At 42.5% G+C, this 19,078-nt stretch overlaps 1 protein-coding gene across 2 annotated transcripts in view; it reads right to left on the reverse strand.

Moving 5' to 3' along the window:
* Positions 1-19,078, reverse strand: part of eif2ak3 (eukaryotic translation initiation factor 2-alpha kinase 3) — a 77,049-nt gene that overhangs the window by 32,509 nt on the left and 25,462 nt on the right. For both annotated transcript variants that reach the window (XM_060841001.1, XM_060840941.1), the window contains exons 3-7: positions 8,725-8,919; positions 7,053-7,186; positions 5,622-5,856; positions 5,307-5,481; positions 3,280-3,414 (exon numbers count right to left, since the gene is read on the reverse strand). In XM_060841001.1, coding sequence (XP_060696984.1) covers positions 3,280-3,414; positions 5,307-5,481; positions 5,622-5,856; positions 7,053-7,186; positions 8,725-8,919 — 874 coding nt within the window. The remainder of the gene's footprint in view (positions 1-3,279; positions 3,415-5,306; positions 5,482-5,621; positions 5,857-7,052; positions 7,187-8,724; positions 8,920-19,078) is intronic.

The raw sequence follows: 19,078 nt of genomic DNA on the forward strand, positions 1-19,078 counted from the left end.
ATATAGCCAAAACATCATTGACGATGATGTTTCCAACCGGGGATGGTGAACTGCAAGTTTAAACCCTGGCAGCTAGGGGTGTGTCTTGGCTGGGTGACTTATTTGAGAGAGAAAACAATGATGTTGTTTGATCAAATAACTCATAAGTACTGACTATCTAGTAGTGACCTCTTGCACGTTTTTCAGATCAGGGATTTTATTCAAAAAAAGGAACACACTCAAAGTTTGTGAGAAGATTTCCTGATGAAGGGCTTATGCTCGAAACGTTCAGATTAGTATGACAGGGCGGCACAACATCGAGGGCCAAAGGGCTTGTACTGCACTGCAATGTTCTATGTCGTGTTTCACCAGCACTCTGTTTTTATCTCACATTAATTGTATCTTCAAAGATTTAGCAGAACAAAATGGTTCAGCACCACCACCTGGTGGACAATATGGTAAATACACCATTTAAGTCAAGGTCTGCATGCTCCTTGTATTTAGACAGAGATAAACAGACCTCTTGGTCACTCAGGGTATTGAAGGATATGGGCAGTGGGCAGGAAAGTGGAGATGAAGCAAAAAGTCAGTCAATGAATGGTGAGGTTGGTTCAACAGCACATATGGTCCTTCAAAATAGAAATCGCTGCACCTCAGGTATTAGAAGGGAAAGATGAATTCAAGAGATTTACAATCACCATGGAAGTGGTGCTGAGCAAATTATTGGAGTTGAGGTCTGTCAGCCCTCAACTCCAAGTTCTGAAAAGAAGTGGCTTGTGAGACAGTTCATGGATTGGTTCTAATGTCCCAAAACTCCCTAGATTTGGGGAAAATACATCAAAAACAGGAGGAGACAGAATGCAGAGACTCAAAGGCCAATTTGTTTCATATCTGTCATGGGCAGATATTCAATGCTTTAAAGACAACTGCAGGGCACTCTAATAAATTCAAGATAATCAGACAGGGTCAACATTGGTTGAGAGAGAGAATATTTATTGGAGTCATGGAGATAGCATCATAGAGATGTACAGCACGGAAACAGATCCTTCGGTCCAACTTGTCTACGCCGACCAGATATCTCAACCCAATCTAGTCTCACCCGCCAGCACCCGGCCCATATCCCTCCAAACCCTTCCTGTTCATATATCCAACCAGATGCCTTTGCTTGATTAGTCAGTGAGACAGTTCTTTAAAGAACTGAGATGTGCTATGAATAACAGGAATGACATGATGTACTGTAAGTAGATTTTCAGAAGGCATTTGATAAGGTCCTTCATCACGGAGAATATCAGCTCATTGTGTAGGGGGGTGACACATTAAAATGGATAGTCAATTAGCTAGCTAAGAGGAAACAGAGGATAGACAAAATTCTCATTTTCTGGTTGTCAAGATGTGTCAAATCATGTGCTACAGGGATCAATGCTGTGGCCTCAACCATTTATAATTTAAATAAATTACTAGGATGGAGGGATTATAGTTGCTAATGACACAAAGATGGGTAAGAAAATAAAGTTGTGAAGAGGACATAATGAAGTTACAAAAGCATATACACAGGTTAGGTGAGTGGGAATAGACCTGGCAGAGTGTATAACGCAGGAAAATGTGAAATTATTCATTTCAGCCGAAAGAATAAACATTTGTATAATCTAAAATGGTGAGTAATTGCAGAGCTCAGAGATTCAGAGGATCATGGATATTGTGGTGTGTGAATCGCAGGAGTTTAGTGTACAGGTACACCAAGTAATTGGAAAGCCACATTCATACTACTCATTTACATTCCCTTGTTTTCGAAGTCTGATGCGAATGCAAATTTCAAATTAATTTTGATTATTTTTGTGCAATATAACAAAGGATCAACTCAAACAACAATTATCTGGGTGCAATTTTATTTACTAGGTATCCAGAGTGCAATCCCAAGTTCAATCCCCCAGCCAGGTTCTCACCTGAAGATTCTGAAAAGACTTGTTCTAGTGTTTCAATGAAATCACTGCTCATTAATTTCAGAGAACACAGGTTAATTGTACTCCACCTCTCACTATAGGCCGACCCTCTCATCCCATCTAATCTAGAGTTGCAGTTTAAATACTTTGTGCAATTTAGAAGCTACGGTTAAAGCAAACAGAGTCAAGCACAAGACCAGGAATCAACGAACAGGATCCTCAAGTGGCTGCCAGCCAAGGTGGTTGGGATATACAATGAGGCGACTAGTGCTAGCAGAGAAGGGGCAATGTGTTGAGAGGAACACCAGCACAAGAGAAAAGACAGGGTGGGAACATCTCTCACACACAGCAGTATACACGGCAGCAGGGAAGGTGCTGCTAGTGAACAGCTTGGGAATTTGGATCTGCTTTAGGGGTGTGAATTAAGTTTAATTCACACACTGCTGTTTATTGGGGGTTATGGGGGTCTTTTGCTGCGATCAAACACATAAGCAGGAAGACGGGTGAGAGGCAGAGAGCACCCCATAAAAATCAAAAGGCTTCTTTCATAACCTTCAATGTTGCAAAATAATCTAACTTTAGATAGAAAAGCATAGTACTACCAATGCTGGAAATCAGAAATTAAAACAGAAAATGTTGGAAGTATACCACAGGTCTAGTATCATCTGTTTGAATTGCAACAGACAGAACAGTGATGGGTATTAAAGTTATTTGAATCAGGAATTCACAAAAATCTCTTCAGTGGTTAGCACATGGTATTCACTACCTCAGGGAATATTATAAATGAAAAATCGAAGGAAAACTAGATCAGTTTAGAAAGGAGAAAGAAATACACCAAGAGCAAGACATCAAAAGACACAAACACCAGTAGAGACCAGTGAGGCGAAATGATTGGTTTCTGTACTTTAAACTATAATATACATACAAGAGGCATCGCACTTTACATTGATTTTAGCCATTTTATTTTCTAATAAAAGGCAAATTTAAGGGAAATGCAAGTCAAATAACAAACCTTGAAAATGATCACGGTCGTATCATTGGACTAAGAATTCAAACATTAACTTCTGAATTGCAACATGGCAGATGGGGGAAAATTTGGATCAATAAAAAAAAATCTGGAATGGAAAGCTAATCTAACCAGTGACTATGTAACCAACATCAACCATCATAAAAACCTATCTGGTTCACAAATGTTCTTTTGCGAAGGAAATCTGCCATCCTTACATGACTCCAAACCCATAGTAATGTGACTGACTCTTATATGTCCCAGAGGCAATTAAAGATAAACAACAAACTTTAGCATAACCAGCTGTGGCCACATCCCATGAACAAACAAAAAAAAAGTACTGTAGTAACTTACGGATTAGAGGCTTCCATCTGACATTAGGCAAGGACGCAACTTGGTTGTCCCCGTAGTCCTCAAGGGGGGGCATCAATGGGAATTTTTCACATAACCTGACAGATGACTGCATGTACAGCTGTCCCTTGTACATGCCTGGAATAGGGAGAGTGAACAAATGCAGTGTTTAGACATCTCTCCATTTGAAGTGTAACTGATGTTGTATGGGTTTGGCTCACTATCAGTACTAATACAGAACAGGGTCATGGGGAGCTTACCAATCAGCTCGGAATCTCATTGCTCCATTAAATCAACTAGTATACCAAGTAACTCTCCACTGTCACCTGCGTTATTTGCACCTTTCCATTACCTCAAATTTTATTCTCTTATGCTGTATTTACAAATAATAGCTTGATGCTACAGTGTGAAAGAGTGGCACAAGGTCAAACCTTTTCATCTTGCAATCATCAGGACTAACCTACAGGTAAGCAAGCTTGGAAAGAGATTACTGATTGAACATATTTCACTCACCCTCTTCAGACATGCATGACGCATCTCTGGAGGGGAGACTTCATCTCATGCTGCTACTTTGCAGCGAACACGAGTGATTTTCTCTGTTAGCGCAACACTGCATCACTTGGCTTTGCTGAGTACTTCATTTTCAGATTGTGTTTCACTGACTTTTTGGAGGTGGGGGGTGGGTTGAGCAGATTATATAATATCCAAGAGTACAGGGTAGTTTAGAGTTGAAGATGGCCACATTTTCCTACGTTAGTGCATCCACCCAGAAAGATACAGGTTATCCAAAACCCCAATCATAGCAGCATCGATCGCTTAAATTACTCCATGAGGTATCACATGGGAGGCAGTGATGTCATGACAACAGACTCAAATCCTAAGGCAGATGGTGAAAGTTGAATTCTTTAAAAATATCTGGAGCTAAAAGCTAATCAAATGGCCATGTTGGTACTGTTGATTGTCGGAAAAACTCATCTGCTCTCCATATCCCGATCCCTTATTAGCACTAACCCTAATTATACGGACTCTGGCTGGATGGCTGCTTTATAATCCTGGTTTAATCCTCACACCAGCTGAAGTCACCATGAAGCATTCACCTTCTCAACCTCTTTCCTCACCTGACAGATGGTGACCCTCAGGATAAACCATCACCAATCTCTAATGAGTGCACATCCCTACATGTGTTAAGTTTATGGCTTTTACCTTTACATTGTGTCTCCACTTCAGGTGTTAACCAATACAGCATACTTCTGTCATAGTGTGTTTCAATCTGTGTTTCTTTTAATTATCAAACTCCCCTTTAGCAGAGGAAATCTGCCATCATTACCAGGTCTGACCTACATGTTACTCCAGATCACAGCAATGTGATTGATGCTGAAATGGCCAAGCAATTGATTCAGTATGGGGTAACCGCATCCCCACAGAAGAATAATTATTTTTAAAATCTTCCTTGGTTCAGTGGCAGCACCGAAGATCAAATCCCATATAAGAGAATCTTTGTACATCAAATTAAAAGTAACAGGCCTTTTAAAGAGAAAGATCACAAGTCTGTGCAAATCACTTCTCCAGAATGCAATGGTTATTGAATTTATCCAAGGCTGAGTCAGGTAGATTTTTGTTATAATAGTCAAGAGTTATGGGGATGTAGGCAGTAACACAGAGTTGAGATCATCCATGACCTTACTGAATGGGTGGCACAGGCTAGAACGGCTAAATAGCCACCTCCTACTCCCATGTTCATATCTAAATGAGAAATGAAGCAGTTTTGTCTTCTAACAACTCTCGATCTAAAACTCTAGAGCTTTCAATTTTGGGTAATTTCTTCAACGGCCCTTTCATTCCCTTTGAAGTTATCAAACAGAAGAGATTTCTTCTGTAACATCCCACGAGCGATCAAAAACTCACTGCATGAAGAACTTGCAACAATCTTGTGCTAGTGTTTAACTGCAACATAACCTACACTGATGTGCCACATTCAGAGTGTTGCCAAGGTTACTTGCATCCACTGCAATTGAACTTCATTCTCTTACCGAGATAGACTCCAGACTCGGACGTCTCTGCAGCTCCTCTTGCGGCCTCCACCAGATCTTCCTCATCTTCTACCTCACTGCTGCGGCTAGCAGAATAGCTGGCATCGTCAAACAGGCTGACCGGGATCACTTCCCCATCCTCCACCAACCAGGCAGATGCCACTGGAGTACAGAACTAACCAGGGAATGGAAGAGATAAGAAGGGTAGTCACAAATCTCTACAAACTGTTTACCAATAAAGCAGCAGAAAATTTCAATTTCAAACAATTTTCTTTTTCATGAATACAGTTGTGAACTGAAAAATTGTATTGTCACCTGGTGTTCCCACTCCAGTTGGCCACCTCGTTTACTGCTAAAAGACATCACCTTCCAGTCCGACACAGAGACTTTTATGACGCGATCTTTCACAGTGGTACCCTGGTCCCATTCAGCGAATGTCGCCGATTGACCATTCTTGCTGCTAGCAGTGGAGCTACTCTCAATGTAGTTGATAGTCGTTGCTGCATCTCGAATAAACCTTAGCTCGTAGTGCCCAACACTGAAGTTCCATCTTAAAAAGAAATGGCAAAGTTTAGAAGGCAACTCACACCAACTTACTTTTATATCCCAAAACTTTTCAAGAAACCTCACTATCAAATAAACCTTCACGCCTAGCAAATAAGGTCATAATAGGTAGGATAGGGTAGTCGAAGCTTGGTCAAAGAGGTGACAGGCTTTAAAGGAGTATCTTAAATGGACAGACAGACAAGGGGAACAGGCTAGGCAGGAAATTCCAAAGTTTAGGATCTTGCAGCAAGAAACGAAAGAATGAACAAAAAAAAAGGAGAAGCAAGTAAAATAGGAGACACAAAAGGCCGAGGTATGGGATGGATGCAGGAAGTGGTTGAAGACAGGGAGGAATTTTAAAACAAAGTAGAATTGTGAAATAAGCTAACATAACCTCTAAGAATATAATCAATTACATTGCAGGTAAGGCAGGCACAGACGAGTTACTGTATATCACCCCTCAAAAGCCAGTTAGGTAATAGTTATAGTTGGCATAAAATGCTGTAGTTAGTTTTCCAATACAGATTTAAAATGATGTGCAAAAGAAACAAGGGTGATGTGAGAAAACCATGTTCACACAACAGGTGGGTGGGATATAGAATGCCCTGCCAGGAGTGTGTCGGACGAAGATTCAACTGAGACATTCAACACCACACTGGATGATGTCTTTGGCTAGAAATAAGGATTATTATGGTGAAGAGTAGTATCCCTATCTCTGGACCAGGAGCCACAGGTTCATTTGCTCCAGAGCTGTGTAACAATAGCTCTGTACAGGCTAAATAGAAAAATATCGAGAATATGCAAGGGTTTGGGGAGAAAGCAGGATATTTGCAGTGTAACTATGCTCACACAAAGAGCTGGTGAAAGCACAATTGGTTGAATAGCTTCCTTCCTCACCGTAACAATTCTGCAATATATTACAAGGTTTCTAAAACAGAAATCAGGCAATCCAAGTAGCGTGGCATTAATGCAAAACCATCTAATGCTTCACTACTCATGGTCTACAATCAGATTATCCATCGAGATGCCAATTTCTTATTTCTCACGATGCCAGAATTGGTGGAACTGAGCCATGAAAACCAAAATAAATGAGTGAATAGAGGGAGAAATACTTGTTGTCCTCTGTTATAAAACCACCTCCAAATGGTCCCACCTTGTATCAGAACAACAGCAATGAAAGCAAGAGTGAACTGCACTCACTTCTCAGCACCAGATCGAGGTCCCACAGCCCTGACAGTTTTCTGCGTACGCTGCAGCAGCAAGATGCCCGAATCCTGCTCAGTAGTTTCCTCTTCCCAGCGGCGACACCCTGCTGCCGAGCAAATATATCGCATCTGTTCAAGGACATGGGGAAACAGAGAAAAGGAGGAACCTTTTTTAACATTGGTAGGACTACAGAGAAACTCTCATTTCTGGTCGCTGCTCTGACCAGAGTTAGACCACAAGCAGAATTGTAAAATTTAAATCAGTCTTAGCTGGGGCCTCAATGCCCACTCCATTCAGAGACAGTGCAGCAGCTGAACTTGGGGCAACCAGTACAACGGAGAAGCTCACTTCAGCAATACAGATCTAGTGGAAGGAAGCATTGGCCAAGAGTCTCTTAAGTGGTCATAATGCAGCTCATGTCCCAATGCTAGAATGCATTTATTAGGAGTGGTCACCCCAGCTGCCTGATCACACATACCATTGATTGCATTCGATGCATTTTTAAAAATTGCATATACGTAAAATAGAAACAACAAAAAAAAATTGACGTTTCGGTATAAGCCCTACATCATGTCAATCTTCCTGCTCCTCAGATGCTGCCTGACCTGTTGTGCACTCTAATCCCCAGCATCTGCAGTACTCACTTTCACCTCACATAGAAACAGGTCATTGGAGTTTGATTAAGGGTGCTGCAGCGAGGGGCTCTAGGATTCAACAAATTACAGGTTAAAGCCCCACTATGGCACTTCTTTGGATAGGAGATCATACCAGGAGTTGATTATCTTGTGCCACTGATTCATGTGGATTGCAGGAAGTCTGAACAAACAAGCAGCAAGATTTCTCAAGTAGCAGTCCTCTCTCAAGCAAGTTGGGGTCTAGTGTTACGGTGGTAGCGTCCTGGCTTGGGTTGAAGTCGCACCTGCCCCAGAAGCACATACAGCAAACTTTGTTTTAACCAGCACCTTATGGACCGTCACTCTTGCTAAACCGGCAAAAATAATATACCTGAAATAGTGGATGCTTACTGTATTATAATACTCTCCCCAGTGTCTGAGTAGGCAGCTGAGGGCGCAAGTGAGAAGGCTGTCTGCCACTAAGTTTTATTTAAGGTCAAGTTGTATTATTTAAATGATTTATGCTGTAAATAAAAGCATAATAGTGATGTGCATACCCTCTGCATTATGTTGCAATTACTTCACATGCACTTTTATTTTGCTGTTTGCTGTAATAACATCTCTGGATAGGTTGATTAAAAATATCCTCCCTCAGGCAAAAGCTCTTACCGCCTTTATTTCTGTGTTGTTTCTAAGAGGCAGCTATTGTATTGTTGATTGACTGAAGCAGACATTATGATTTTAAGTAGAAGACTAATGTTCCTTATTTCTTCAGTTGTCTTAGATAAAAACAGGAACAGAGGAACTTAGGAACAGGAATAGGCTATTCAGTACCTGCTCCACCATTGAAATCATGGCTGATCTATGGACAAACTCCACAAAGTTGCCTTCGGCCATACCCCACAATAGCTTTAATCTTAAATTGTAATACTTAATTTCAATTAATTACAAAGACCCATTTAGGAAAATGAATATACATTAGAGGCAACCACTTGTTAATTCTTTCAAAAATTCTACAAAAGGAGTTACATCCACAGGTTGAGTAACCTCACCTTTCCAGTATACGGATCCAACCCATAGCTTGTGTGTGACTTCCCTCCAACCAAGACCACATCATCACTAAATCGGTAGGAAGATTCCAGCAGGGATTCCACTGTAAAAGGAACAGTCTCCATGCTCTCCCGGTCTCTGTCCCACTGGAAAAGGTCTCCATCCAGGGATGGAATTATTACTTTATTCCCAAAGACCTGTGGGTAAGTACAGCGATTAGGTACATCCGACATGTAGCTGTGGGTTGCAGCACCAGGCAAACACAGCACTGAGACAACCACAGTGCAAGCTTCAGAGCCACTTGTTCAGTCAAGATAAAGCTCATTGCTCGGTGGCTGTGAATCTAAAGCAACTTTGTCCAACATAAAACCGATACATGGGGAAGAGAGGGGGATGATGGGGAAAAGCGAGGGACGACCAGGAAATCCTTAATCAAAACACCATATCATTAGCATGACAAATGTGTAAACTCCAATTCAGGTAGATTTTCTCCAAGCAACCCAACACCACTTTGATTTAGGGAAAGAAGAACATTTAAACAAAAGCAAAGTACTGTCGATGAAGATAGCATCATAGAGATATACAGCATGAAAACAGACCCTTCGGTCCTATCTGTCCATGTCGGCCAGATATCCCAACCCAATCTAGTCCCACCTGCCAGCACCCGGCCCATATGCCAAAACCCTTCCTATTCATATACCCATCCGGATGCCTCAAACACCAATTGTACCAGCCTCCACCACTTCCTCTAGCAGCTCATTCCATATATGTACCACCCTGTGTGTGAAAAAGTTGCCCTGTAGGTCTCGTTTATATCTTTCCCTTCTCACCCTAAACCTATGCCCTCTAGTTCTGGACTCCCCCACTCCAGGGAAAAGACTTTGTCTATTTATCCTATCCATGACCCTCAAATTTTGTAAACCTCTAAGGTCACCCCTCAGCTTCCAATGCTCCAGGGAAAACAGCCCCAGCCTGTTCAGCCTCTCCCGATAGTTCAAATTCTCCATCCTTGTAAATCTTTTCTGAACCCTTTCAAGTTTCACATCATCTTTCCGATAGGAAGGAGACCAGAATTGCACACAATATTCCAACAGTGGCCTAACCAATGTCCTGTACAGCCGCAAAATGTCCTCCCAACTCCTGTACTCAATACTCTGGCCAATAAAAGAAAGCATACCAAAGGCCTTCTTCACTATACTATCTACCTGCGACTGCACTTTCAAGGAGCTATGAACCTGCACTCCAAGGTCTCTTTGTTCAGCAACACTCCCTAGGACCTTAACTTTAGGGGCGGCACGGTGGCACAGTGGTTAGCACTGCTGCCTCACAGCGCCAGGGACCTGGGTTCAATTCCTGCCTCAGGTGACTGACTGTGCAAACTCCACACATTCTCCCCGTGCCTGCGTGGGTTTCCTCCGGGTGCTCCGGTTTCCTCCCACAGTCCAAAGATGTGCAGGTCAGGTGAATTGGCCATGCTAAATTGCCCGTAGTGTAAGGTAAGGGGTATGTGTAGGGGTATGGGTGGGTTGCGCTTCGGCGGGTCGGTGTGGACTTGTTGGGCCGAAGGGCCTGTTTCCACACTAAGTAATCTAATTATGTGTATAAGTCCTGCTAAGATTTACTTTCCCAAACTGCAGCACCTCACATTTATCTGAATTAAACTCCATCTGCCACTTCTCTGCCCATTGGCCCATCTGGTCAAGATCCTGTTGTAATCTGAGGTAACCCTCTTCGCTGTCAACTACACCTGCAATTTTGGTGTCATCTGCAAACTTACTAACTGTACCACTTATGCTCACATCCAAATCATTTACGTGAGTGACAAAAAGTAGAGGACCCAGCATCAATCCTTGTGGCACTCCACTGGTCACAGGCCTCCAGTCCGAAAAACAACCCTCCACCACTACCCTGTCTTCTACCTTTGAGCCAGTTCTACACATCAATAGATTGACCAAGTTTGAACATGCAGAGCATGAAAACTACAAGTACGCCTAGGTTGGGCTCACTTGCAAAAATAAGAAAAGCACTGAAATGTAAAGTGTATGAAAACATAAACCATACAGTAGAGGATGCAGATTGAATCAGTTAGTTCCTGCTAATCACAACAGCACTACATTCTCTCTTCAAGTTCACTTTTTCAAAATGTATTATTGGTATTGCTCAATATTATGCATCTCTCAGATTGTCCATGGCTGTTTATGTGCTTTATGACTGACTCCAACTGCAGAGTTTGCCCCTTGACAACCACTGATTCCAGTTTTGCTAGGTCACCTTCAGGCCATACAGTCAAACATGGTCTTGATGTCAAAGGCTGCTACTCTCATCTCAGTCCTGTAATTCGGCTCTTTCATCCATGTTTGAACCAAGGCGGTAATGAAGCCAGGAGCTGAGTGATCCTAACGAAACCAAAACTGGACGTCACTGAGCAGGTCATTACTGAGCATGTGTTGCTTGACAGCACTAATGATGGCACCTTCTATCACTTCATTGATGAATCGAGAGGAGATTGATTGGACAGTAATTGGTCTGGTTAGATTTGTCCTCCAATGTGCGTAGGACACACCCAGGCAACTATCCAAGTCAGGTAAATGCTAGTGCTGTAGAACACTGGAACAGCTTGGCTCAGGGTGCAACTAGCTGTGGAGAACAAGCCTTCTACTATTGTCAGAATGTGGTCATGGCCCGTCGCTTTAACAGTATCTAGTGCCTCCAACCATTTCTTGATATCACATGTAGTGAATCAAATTGGCTGAAGACTGATATCGGTCATGATGGGGTCCACTGAAAGCAACCAAGATAGATCATACATTTGGCACTTCTGGTTGAACATAGCTGGGAATACTTCAGCCTATTATTTTGCATGGATATGTTGGACTTTTCCGTCATTGAGGATGAGGATATTTGTAGAGACTGCTCCACCAGAGAGCTATTTCATTGTCAACCACCATTCACGACTTGCTGCTTATGCTATTAGGCACAAACATTGTCCTGTTTGGTAGCTTCAACATGTTAATACCTCAGTTTTAGGCATGTAAGGTGCTGACTTGAAGATAGCGGCTGAGTGGGGAATACTGGATTTGATTTATAATTGTCACATGTATCTAGGTACAGAGAAAAGTTTTGTTTTGTACGCAGTACAAAGTGCATTAGGGTAATAGAACAGAGCAAGGAATACAATGTTACAGCTGCAGAAAGGTACATAAACAGCAAGAACACATTAAATTTAAAATTTGATGTCCATTCATAAGTCTAATAACAACAGGGAAGAAGCTGTTCTTGAATCTATTTGTATATGTATACAAACTTTTGTATTTTCTTCCGAACAGAAGAGGGTGGAAGAGAGTATAATTAGGGTGGGGGGTGGTCTTTGATTATGTTGGTTGCTTTCCTAAGGCAGCAGGAAGTATAGATGGAGTAAATGGATGGGAGGCTGGTTTGCATGATTGACTGGAGTTTGTCTTACAGTCTTGGGAAGAGCAGTGGCAACAACACACTATGATGCATCCAGATAGAATGCCTTCTATGATGCAGCTATAAAAGTTGTCAAGAGTTCTTCTGGACATGTCAAATTTCCTCAGCATCCCAAGGAAGTGCATGTTGCTGTGCTTTCTTGACCACTGCACTGCTTGTGGACCAGAATAGATTTTTGGTGATAGTCCTAGGAACTTGATGCTCTTGACCATCTCCACCTCAGCATCATTGATGCAAACAGGGCCATGCCCTCCACTCTGCTTCCTGAAATCAATGACCAGTTCCTTCATTTTACTGATGTTGATGGAGAGATTGTTGTCTTTCCATCATGCTACTAAGCACTCATCCTCCTTCCTGTATTCTGCCTTGTCACTGCTTGAGATCTGCCCTACAACAGTGGTGTCGTCAGCAAAGCTGTAAACAGATATGCCCAGGCTTGAGTTGCTAAATCTTTTAAGTCTGTCCCATTTCACATACAACACGATGTGCAATGTGAAGGCAGAACTTCATCTCCAGGAGGAGCATCCAGTGGCCACTTACCGATGCGTCTGTCCATGACTGTATCTGCCCATTAGTAAGGATGATGTCAAGTACATTATCCCCTCATGTTGGTTCCCTCATCATTTACCACAGACCCAGTCTATCAGCTATGTCCTTTAGGACCCACCAGCTTGATCAGTAGTGCTGCTATCAAACCCCTGCTGGTGATGGGAATTGAAAATCCCACCCGGAGTACATTTTGCACCATTTCCACTCTCACTACTTCCTCCAGGAGTGGCTCAACATTGAGGAGTACCAATTCATCAATAGACAGATGATAGTACAAGGCAATCAGCAGGTTTTTCTGCCCATGTTTAATCTGAAGACTTGACCTCAAGGCTTTGAGAGGTCCAGAGTCAATGTTGAGGACGTCCTGGGCAACTTCTTCGACTGCATTGGTCCGTCTTGCCAGTGGGACAAGACATATCCAGAGATGGCAATGCTGCTGTCTGGGACAGTGACTGCAAGGTATGATTCTACGAGTATAACCATTTCAGACTATTGCTCGACTTGCAGCAAGATAGCTGTTGCAATTTTGGCACTCGACACAAAAGGTTTATAAAGGATGTCTTTACAGGAGCAATAGAACTGTTGGATGAAGTAACTTGAAACAATAATCTTAGTAAACATCTCAATCTCCAACAAACATTAACCTACCAGTATGGTACTGGGTTCCATGAAGGGGAAGGATTTAACTTTGAATTTTGTCTCAGTACAAAACAAGACCTTGGCTCACAAATGGGTTTCACTGAAGCTGGTAATTAAACTATTTCTTCTGGTTTCTATTGAAGAAAAGCTTTCAACAAAAATATTGTGTTTTTGTTTTGCTGTAATGCTCCTTTCAGACAACAACATTTAAAGAAAAATGAATTCAAGTAATAAGCAAGTAACTAGCTCGGCTAACATTTACTGCTTATGGGCAGCACAGTGGTTAGCACTGCTGCCTCACAGAGCCAGAGACCAGTGTTCAATTTCCACCTCGGGCAACTGTCTGTGTGGAGTTTGCACAGTCTCCCTGTGTCTGCATGGGTTTCCTCCAGGTGCTCCGGTTTCCTTCCACAGTCTAAAGATGTGCAGGTTAGGTGAATTGGCCATGCTAAGCTACCTGTAGTGTCAGGTGAAGGGGTAAATGTAGGGGAATGGGTCTGGGTGGGTTGCTCTTCGGAGGGTCGGTGTGGACTTGTTGGGCCGAAGGGCCTACTTCCACACTAAGTAACTAAAATCTGATTGAAGATTTGTAGCTCGGGTATCCGTTGTTGTGGTTCTGCTCGCCGAGCTGGAAGGTTTTGCTGCAAACGTTTCGTTCCCTGGCTAGGGAACATCATCAGTGCTGTTGGAGCCTCGTGTGAAGCGCTGCTTTGATGTTTCTTCCAGTATTTATATTGGTTTGTTCTTGCCGCTTCCGGGTGTCAGTTTCAGCTGCAGTGATTTGTATGTGGGGTCCAGGTCGATGTGTCTGTTGATGGATGTTCTTGCCGTTTCCGGGTGTCAGTTTCAGCTGTAGTGGTTTGTATATGGTGTCCAGGTCAACGTGTCTGTTGATGGAGTTTGGGGATGAATGCCATGCTTCTAGGAATTCTCTGGCTGTTCTCTGTCTGGCTTGTCCTAGGATAGTGGTGTTTTCCCAGTCAAATTCATGTTGCTGGTTGTCGGAGTGTATGGCCACTAGGGATAGCTGGTCGTGTCGTTTTGTGGCTAGCTGATGTTCATGGATGCGGATTGTTAGCTGTCTTCCTGTTTGTCCTATATAGTGTTTTGTGCAGTCCTTGCATGGTATTTTGTAAACTACGTTAGTTTGGCTCATGCTGGGTATTGGGTCCTTTGTTCTAGTGAGTTGTTGTCTGAGCGTGGATGTTGGTTTGTGTGCTGTTATGAGTCCTAAGGGTCGCAGTAGTCTGGCTGTCAGTTCTGAGACGCTCCTGACGTATGGTAGAGTGGCTAGTCCTTTTGGTTGTGGCATGTCCTCGTTCCTCGGTCTATCTCTTAGGCATCTGGTGATAAAGTTGCGTGGGTATCCGTTTTTGGCGAATACCTTGTATAGGTGCTCCTCTTCCTCTTTTCGCAGTTCTGGTGTACTGCAGTGTGTTGTGGCCCTTTTGAATAGTGTCCTGATGCAGCTTCGTTTGTGTGTGTTGGGGTGGTTACCTTCATAGTTTAAGACTTGGTCTGTGTGTGTTGGTTTCCTGTGTACCCTTGTGGTGAATTCTCCGTTGGGTGTTCTCTCTACTAACACGTCTAGGAATGGGAGTTGGCTATCCTTTTCCTCTTCTTGTGTGAATCGGATTCCTGCGAGTGTGGCGTTGATGATTCGGTGTGTTTTTTCTATATCTGTGTTTTTGATGATTACAAAGGTGTCATCCACATATCTGATCCAGAGTTTGGGTTGGATTTGTGGTATGGCTGTATGTTCTAACCTTTGCATAACTGCCTCTGCTATGAGTCCCGAGATTGGTGATCCCATGGGTGTTCCGTTGATTTGTTCGTATATCTGATTATTGAATGTAAAGTGTGTGGTGAGGCACAGGTCCAGTAGTTTAAGTATGCCGTCCTTGTTGATAGGTTCGGCCTCCTGTGTTCTGTTGTGTATGTCCAGTAGGTTGGCTATTGTTTCTCTGGCTAGGGTTTTGTCAATCGATGTGAACAGTGCCGTCACGTCGAATGATACCATGGTTTCTTCTTTGTCTATGTGTGTATTCCTGATGATGTCCAAGAATTCCTGTGTTGATTGTATGGAGTGTTTGGATCCGCTGACTAGGTGTTTCAGTTTTTGTTGTAGTTCTTTGGCCAGTTTGTATGCTGGTGTCCCTGGTAGTGATACTATGGGTCTGAGTGGGATGTCTGGTTGGTGTACTTTAGGTAGTCCGTAGAATCTGGGGGTGTTGTTGCTTTCAGGTTTCATGCTTTGCTGGTCCGCTTTGGTTATCTGTCCGTTTTTTTGTAGATTCCTTAGTGTGTTGTTTATTCTATTGGCAAGTTGTGGTGTGGGGTCGGAATCCTTCATTTGGTAGGTGTTGGTGTCTGCGAGTAGTTGTTGTGCTTTACTGATGTAGTCTGATTTATCTAGGATGACCGTCATTCTGCCTTTATCTGCCGGTAGTATGATTATGTTTTTGTCATTTTTCAGTGCTTTCAGTGCTTCCCTCTCCTTGGTGTTGAGTTTATGTGTTTGTCGTTTTCTTATCATCATGGGTACTACCGTTTGTCTCACTGTTTGTTGTGTCTCTTCTGTCAGTCCATTGTTCCTGAGTGTGCTTTCTAGTGCTGCTAGGAAGTCTGCTGTGTTGGCATCCCTGTGGTTGTATTTGAGTCCCTTGGCCAGCATAGTTCTTTCCATGTCTGTGAGCTGTCTGTGGGAGAGGTTTTTAACCCAGTTGTGTGTTGTAGTGTCCTCCTTTTTGTGTGTTAGTTTGTCCATTTTTTCTCTTAGTGCTGTTTTTTTGCGGAGTGTTGTCCTGTTCTGTCCTATAGTGATAGCCTGTTCTATGGTCCGGGTCCATTCCTGATTAGTGGACAAATCACTGCAGCTGAAACTAACACCCGGAAGCGGCAAGAACAAACCAATATAAATACCGGAAGAAACATCAAAGCAGCGCTTCACACGAGGCTCCAACAGCACTGATAATGTTCCCTAGCCAGGGAACGAAACGTTTGCAGCAAAAACTTCCAGCTTGGCGAGCAGAACCACAACAACACTAAGTAACCTAATCTAATCTATAATTCTTCGGATGGTAGCTACAGTCAACACATTGCTCTGGGTCTGGAGCTACATGCAGGACAGCAGATATCCTTTCCTTAAGGTGAACTAGATTATCTGTTTTAAAAAACAAACAAACAAGTGGGTGGGGCGGCACGGTGGCACAGTGGTTAGCACTGCTGCCTCACAGCGCCTGTAGACCTGGGTTCAATTCCCGACTCAGGCAACTGACTGTGTGGAGTTTGCACGTTCTCCCCGTGTCTGCGTGGGTTTCCTCCGGGTGCTCCGGTTTCCTCCCACAGTCACAAAGATGTGCGGGTCAGGTGAATTGGCCATGCTAAATTGCCCGTAGTGTTAGGTAAGGGGTAAACGTAGGGGTATGGGTGGGTTGCGCTTCGGCGGGTCGGTGTGGACTTGTTGGGCCGAAGGGCCTGTTTCCACACTGTAAGTCTAATCTAAAAAAAAAGTGTTACATAGTCATTCACAAACTAGCTTTTGGTTTCAGAATTTTATCAAATTCAAATTCCACCAATACAAATAATCGCAAAATTTAATAATCAGCTAAATAATTAGCAAAAGTTGTCATTCTCCCTCCTTGTGGCACTGGATTCCATCATCCACATGGGTGAGTACTTAAGGACTGTAAAGTTGAAATAACTTTTTTTCTGCCTTGATACAGTTTATTTTTCTGTTTTAAGATGGCAAAGAATGGCAACACCATACAACATTGTTCACTGTATTTTGTAACAAAGTACTTGTGACAGTAAAGAAATCAAATCATCTGAACAGAGTTGTGACAATCCTGGACTTTCTTTCATCTGCCACATTGTTTCACAGCACCAAATTTTCACTGACCTAGGCTGTATGCTATAAAACCATTTCAGCACAACTAGTGTTTACATTTCACAAATCCTCCTCATAACCACGAGGTTCTGAAACCAAAAGCACTACTCCTTTCTCACTTGTGTGTTTGTTTATCTCATGCATTCTCTATCACACTTGCCTTAACTAAGCAATCAAAAGGCACAGAAAATCTTTTAAGGCCATGAGAAATGCAGCCAAATTATACCATCTACTGAGCAATGTTGCATGAGTTACAAAACTCAGGTTGATACATGTACTTGCAGCACAAGCACAAGTTTTTAATTTCTCAATATGTAACCAAAATGATTTCTAGACTTGCACATTTTACTGCAGGAAACTTTATGAATTCCCTCCTCCCCCCAATCCCATGAAGGATCATCTCATGGCTGCAGTTATATGCAGAAAGGATTCAGACTGCAGCAAATTACATCAGCGCAGTGAGGCTGTACTACATCTGTTCCACAGTCATGAGGCTGAATTTAAAAGCTGAGCACAGCAAATTATTTTACATCATTGGCAAACTGGCATTTTACTGAAAATTCCTAATTAAAAAGGGAAGAGATTAACAGGGGAACTTCTCAATGACACATTGAGTAATTTATAATCCAGTCTCAGCTCTTACTGTAGGTATCTGAAGATGCAGTGTGAAACAAGGTGACATCATCCATCCTCCTGTCTCTCCAAAGACCATTACCTCACCAGCTAATCTGTTAGTATGACTCATACCAGACTGAAGGCATCCTATTGCTTCCAAGTAGCACCACATTCAAACAGTTATTGCCCCTTGCAAAATAATTTCAAAATGTTTTACAGAATGCCAGTGGGGAGCAGAGATTGAAGTCAGCAGGAGCAGGGCAAGTATCCAGTAAGAAACTCTAGGTGACATTCTTTAAACTTAATTAGTTATTCACAAGAGATAATCTAAAAAGAGTACACACAGACAATTTGCACATCCTCATCTGCTGTTTATTAATTACTCAGGTGAAAGAAGGATACGATCTTAAGTGAAAAAATTCCTTATTAAAACCCTCATCATAAGCAAATTAGCAGGTGACAGTTTTGAGGACCTTAATGTTGCCCTTAATTTATTGGTTGATAGACATTGACAACCCCAGTTAAGACAGGAACTGCCTAAATGATTTCTCAAGACACAAGGATCGAAGGCAGCCAATCCAGAGGAAATATTGTGATTCAGGCTGGCAAGAATGATATTTGGCTCAATGTCATGCTAGCTGGTGCCTGGCAACATATACTGCCATCTTGCATAAATAGTCACTTCAGCACAGAACTGGACAGCTGCCAGTTGATTGAAACTAGAATGAAATGGAGTCATTCTGGAAAGGAGTAAACATGTATAGACGGTCACTAAAGTAGCAATTGGAATCAAGATGATTGCAGCAATTTAGGATAATTTTCATATGGGTTTGAGTTAATGTGTAACAAAAAAAAATCAACCTGTTCAAACACACCTGTGTTAAGTGGGGACTTGACCTTCTGGCCCAGAGGCAGGGGCACTACCTGTGCAACAACAGGCCAACACAACAACGTACGATCAACAAGTAAGATGGCTTTTTTATATTAAAAAAAAAATCACTGCTGGACGCTGCAACAGCACACTTACAGGATCGATTGCAAGGAGATCACCCTTGCATTCACTCACTGTGGGAGGAGGTTTAAACTAGTGTGACGGATATAGAAACTTGAAAGAGAAGCCAGAAGAAAAGGAAACAAAGTTATAAATTGAAGATTGAAAAGTAAAGAGCAAAAATGGAAGGCAGAGAATCTAG

This window comes from Hemiscyllium ocellatum, chromosome 1 (genome assembly GCF_020745735.1).
Source record: "Hemiscyllium ocellatum isolate sHemOce1 chromosome 1, sHemOce1.pat.X.cur, whole genome shotgun sequence".
Classification (NCBI taxonomy): Eukaryota; Metazoa; Chordata; class Chondrichthyes; order Orectolobiformes; family Hemiscylliidae; genus Hemiscyllium; species Hemiscyllium ocellatum.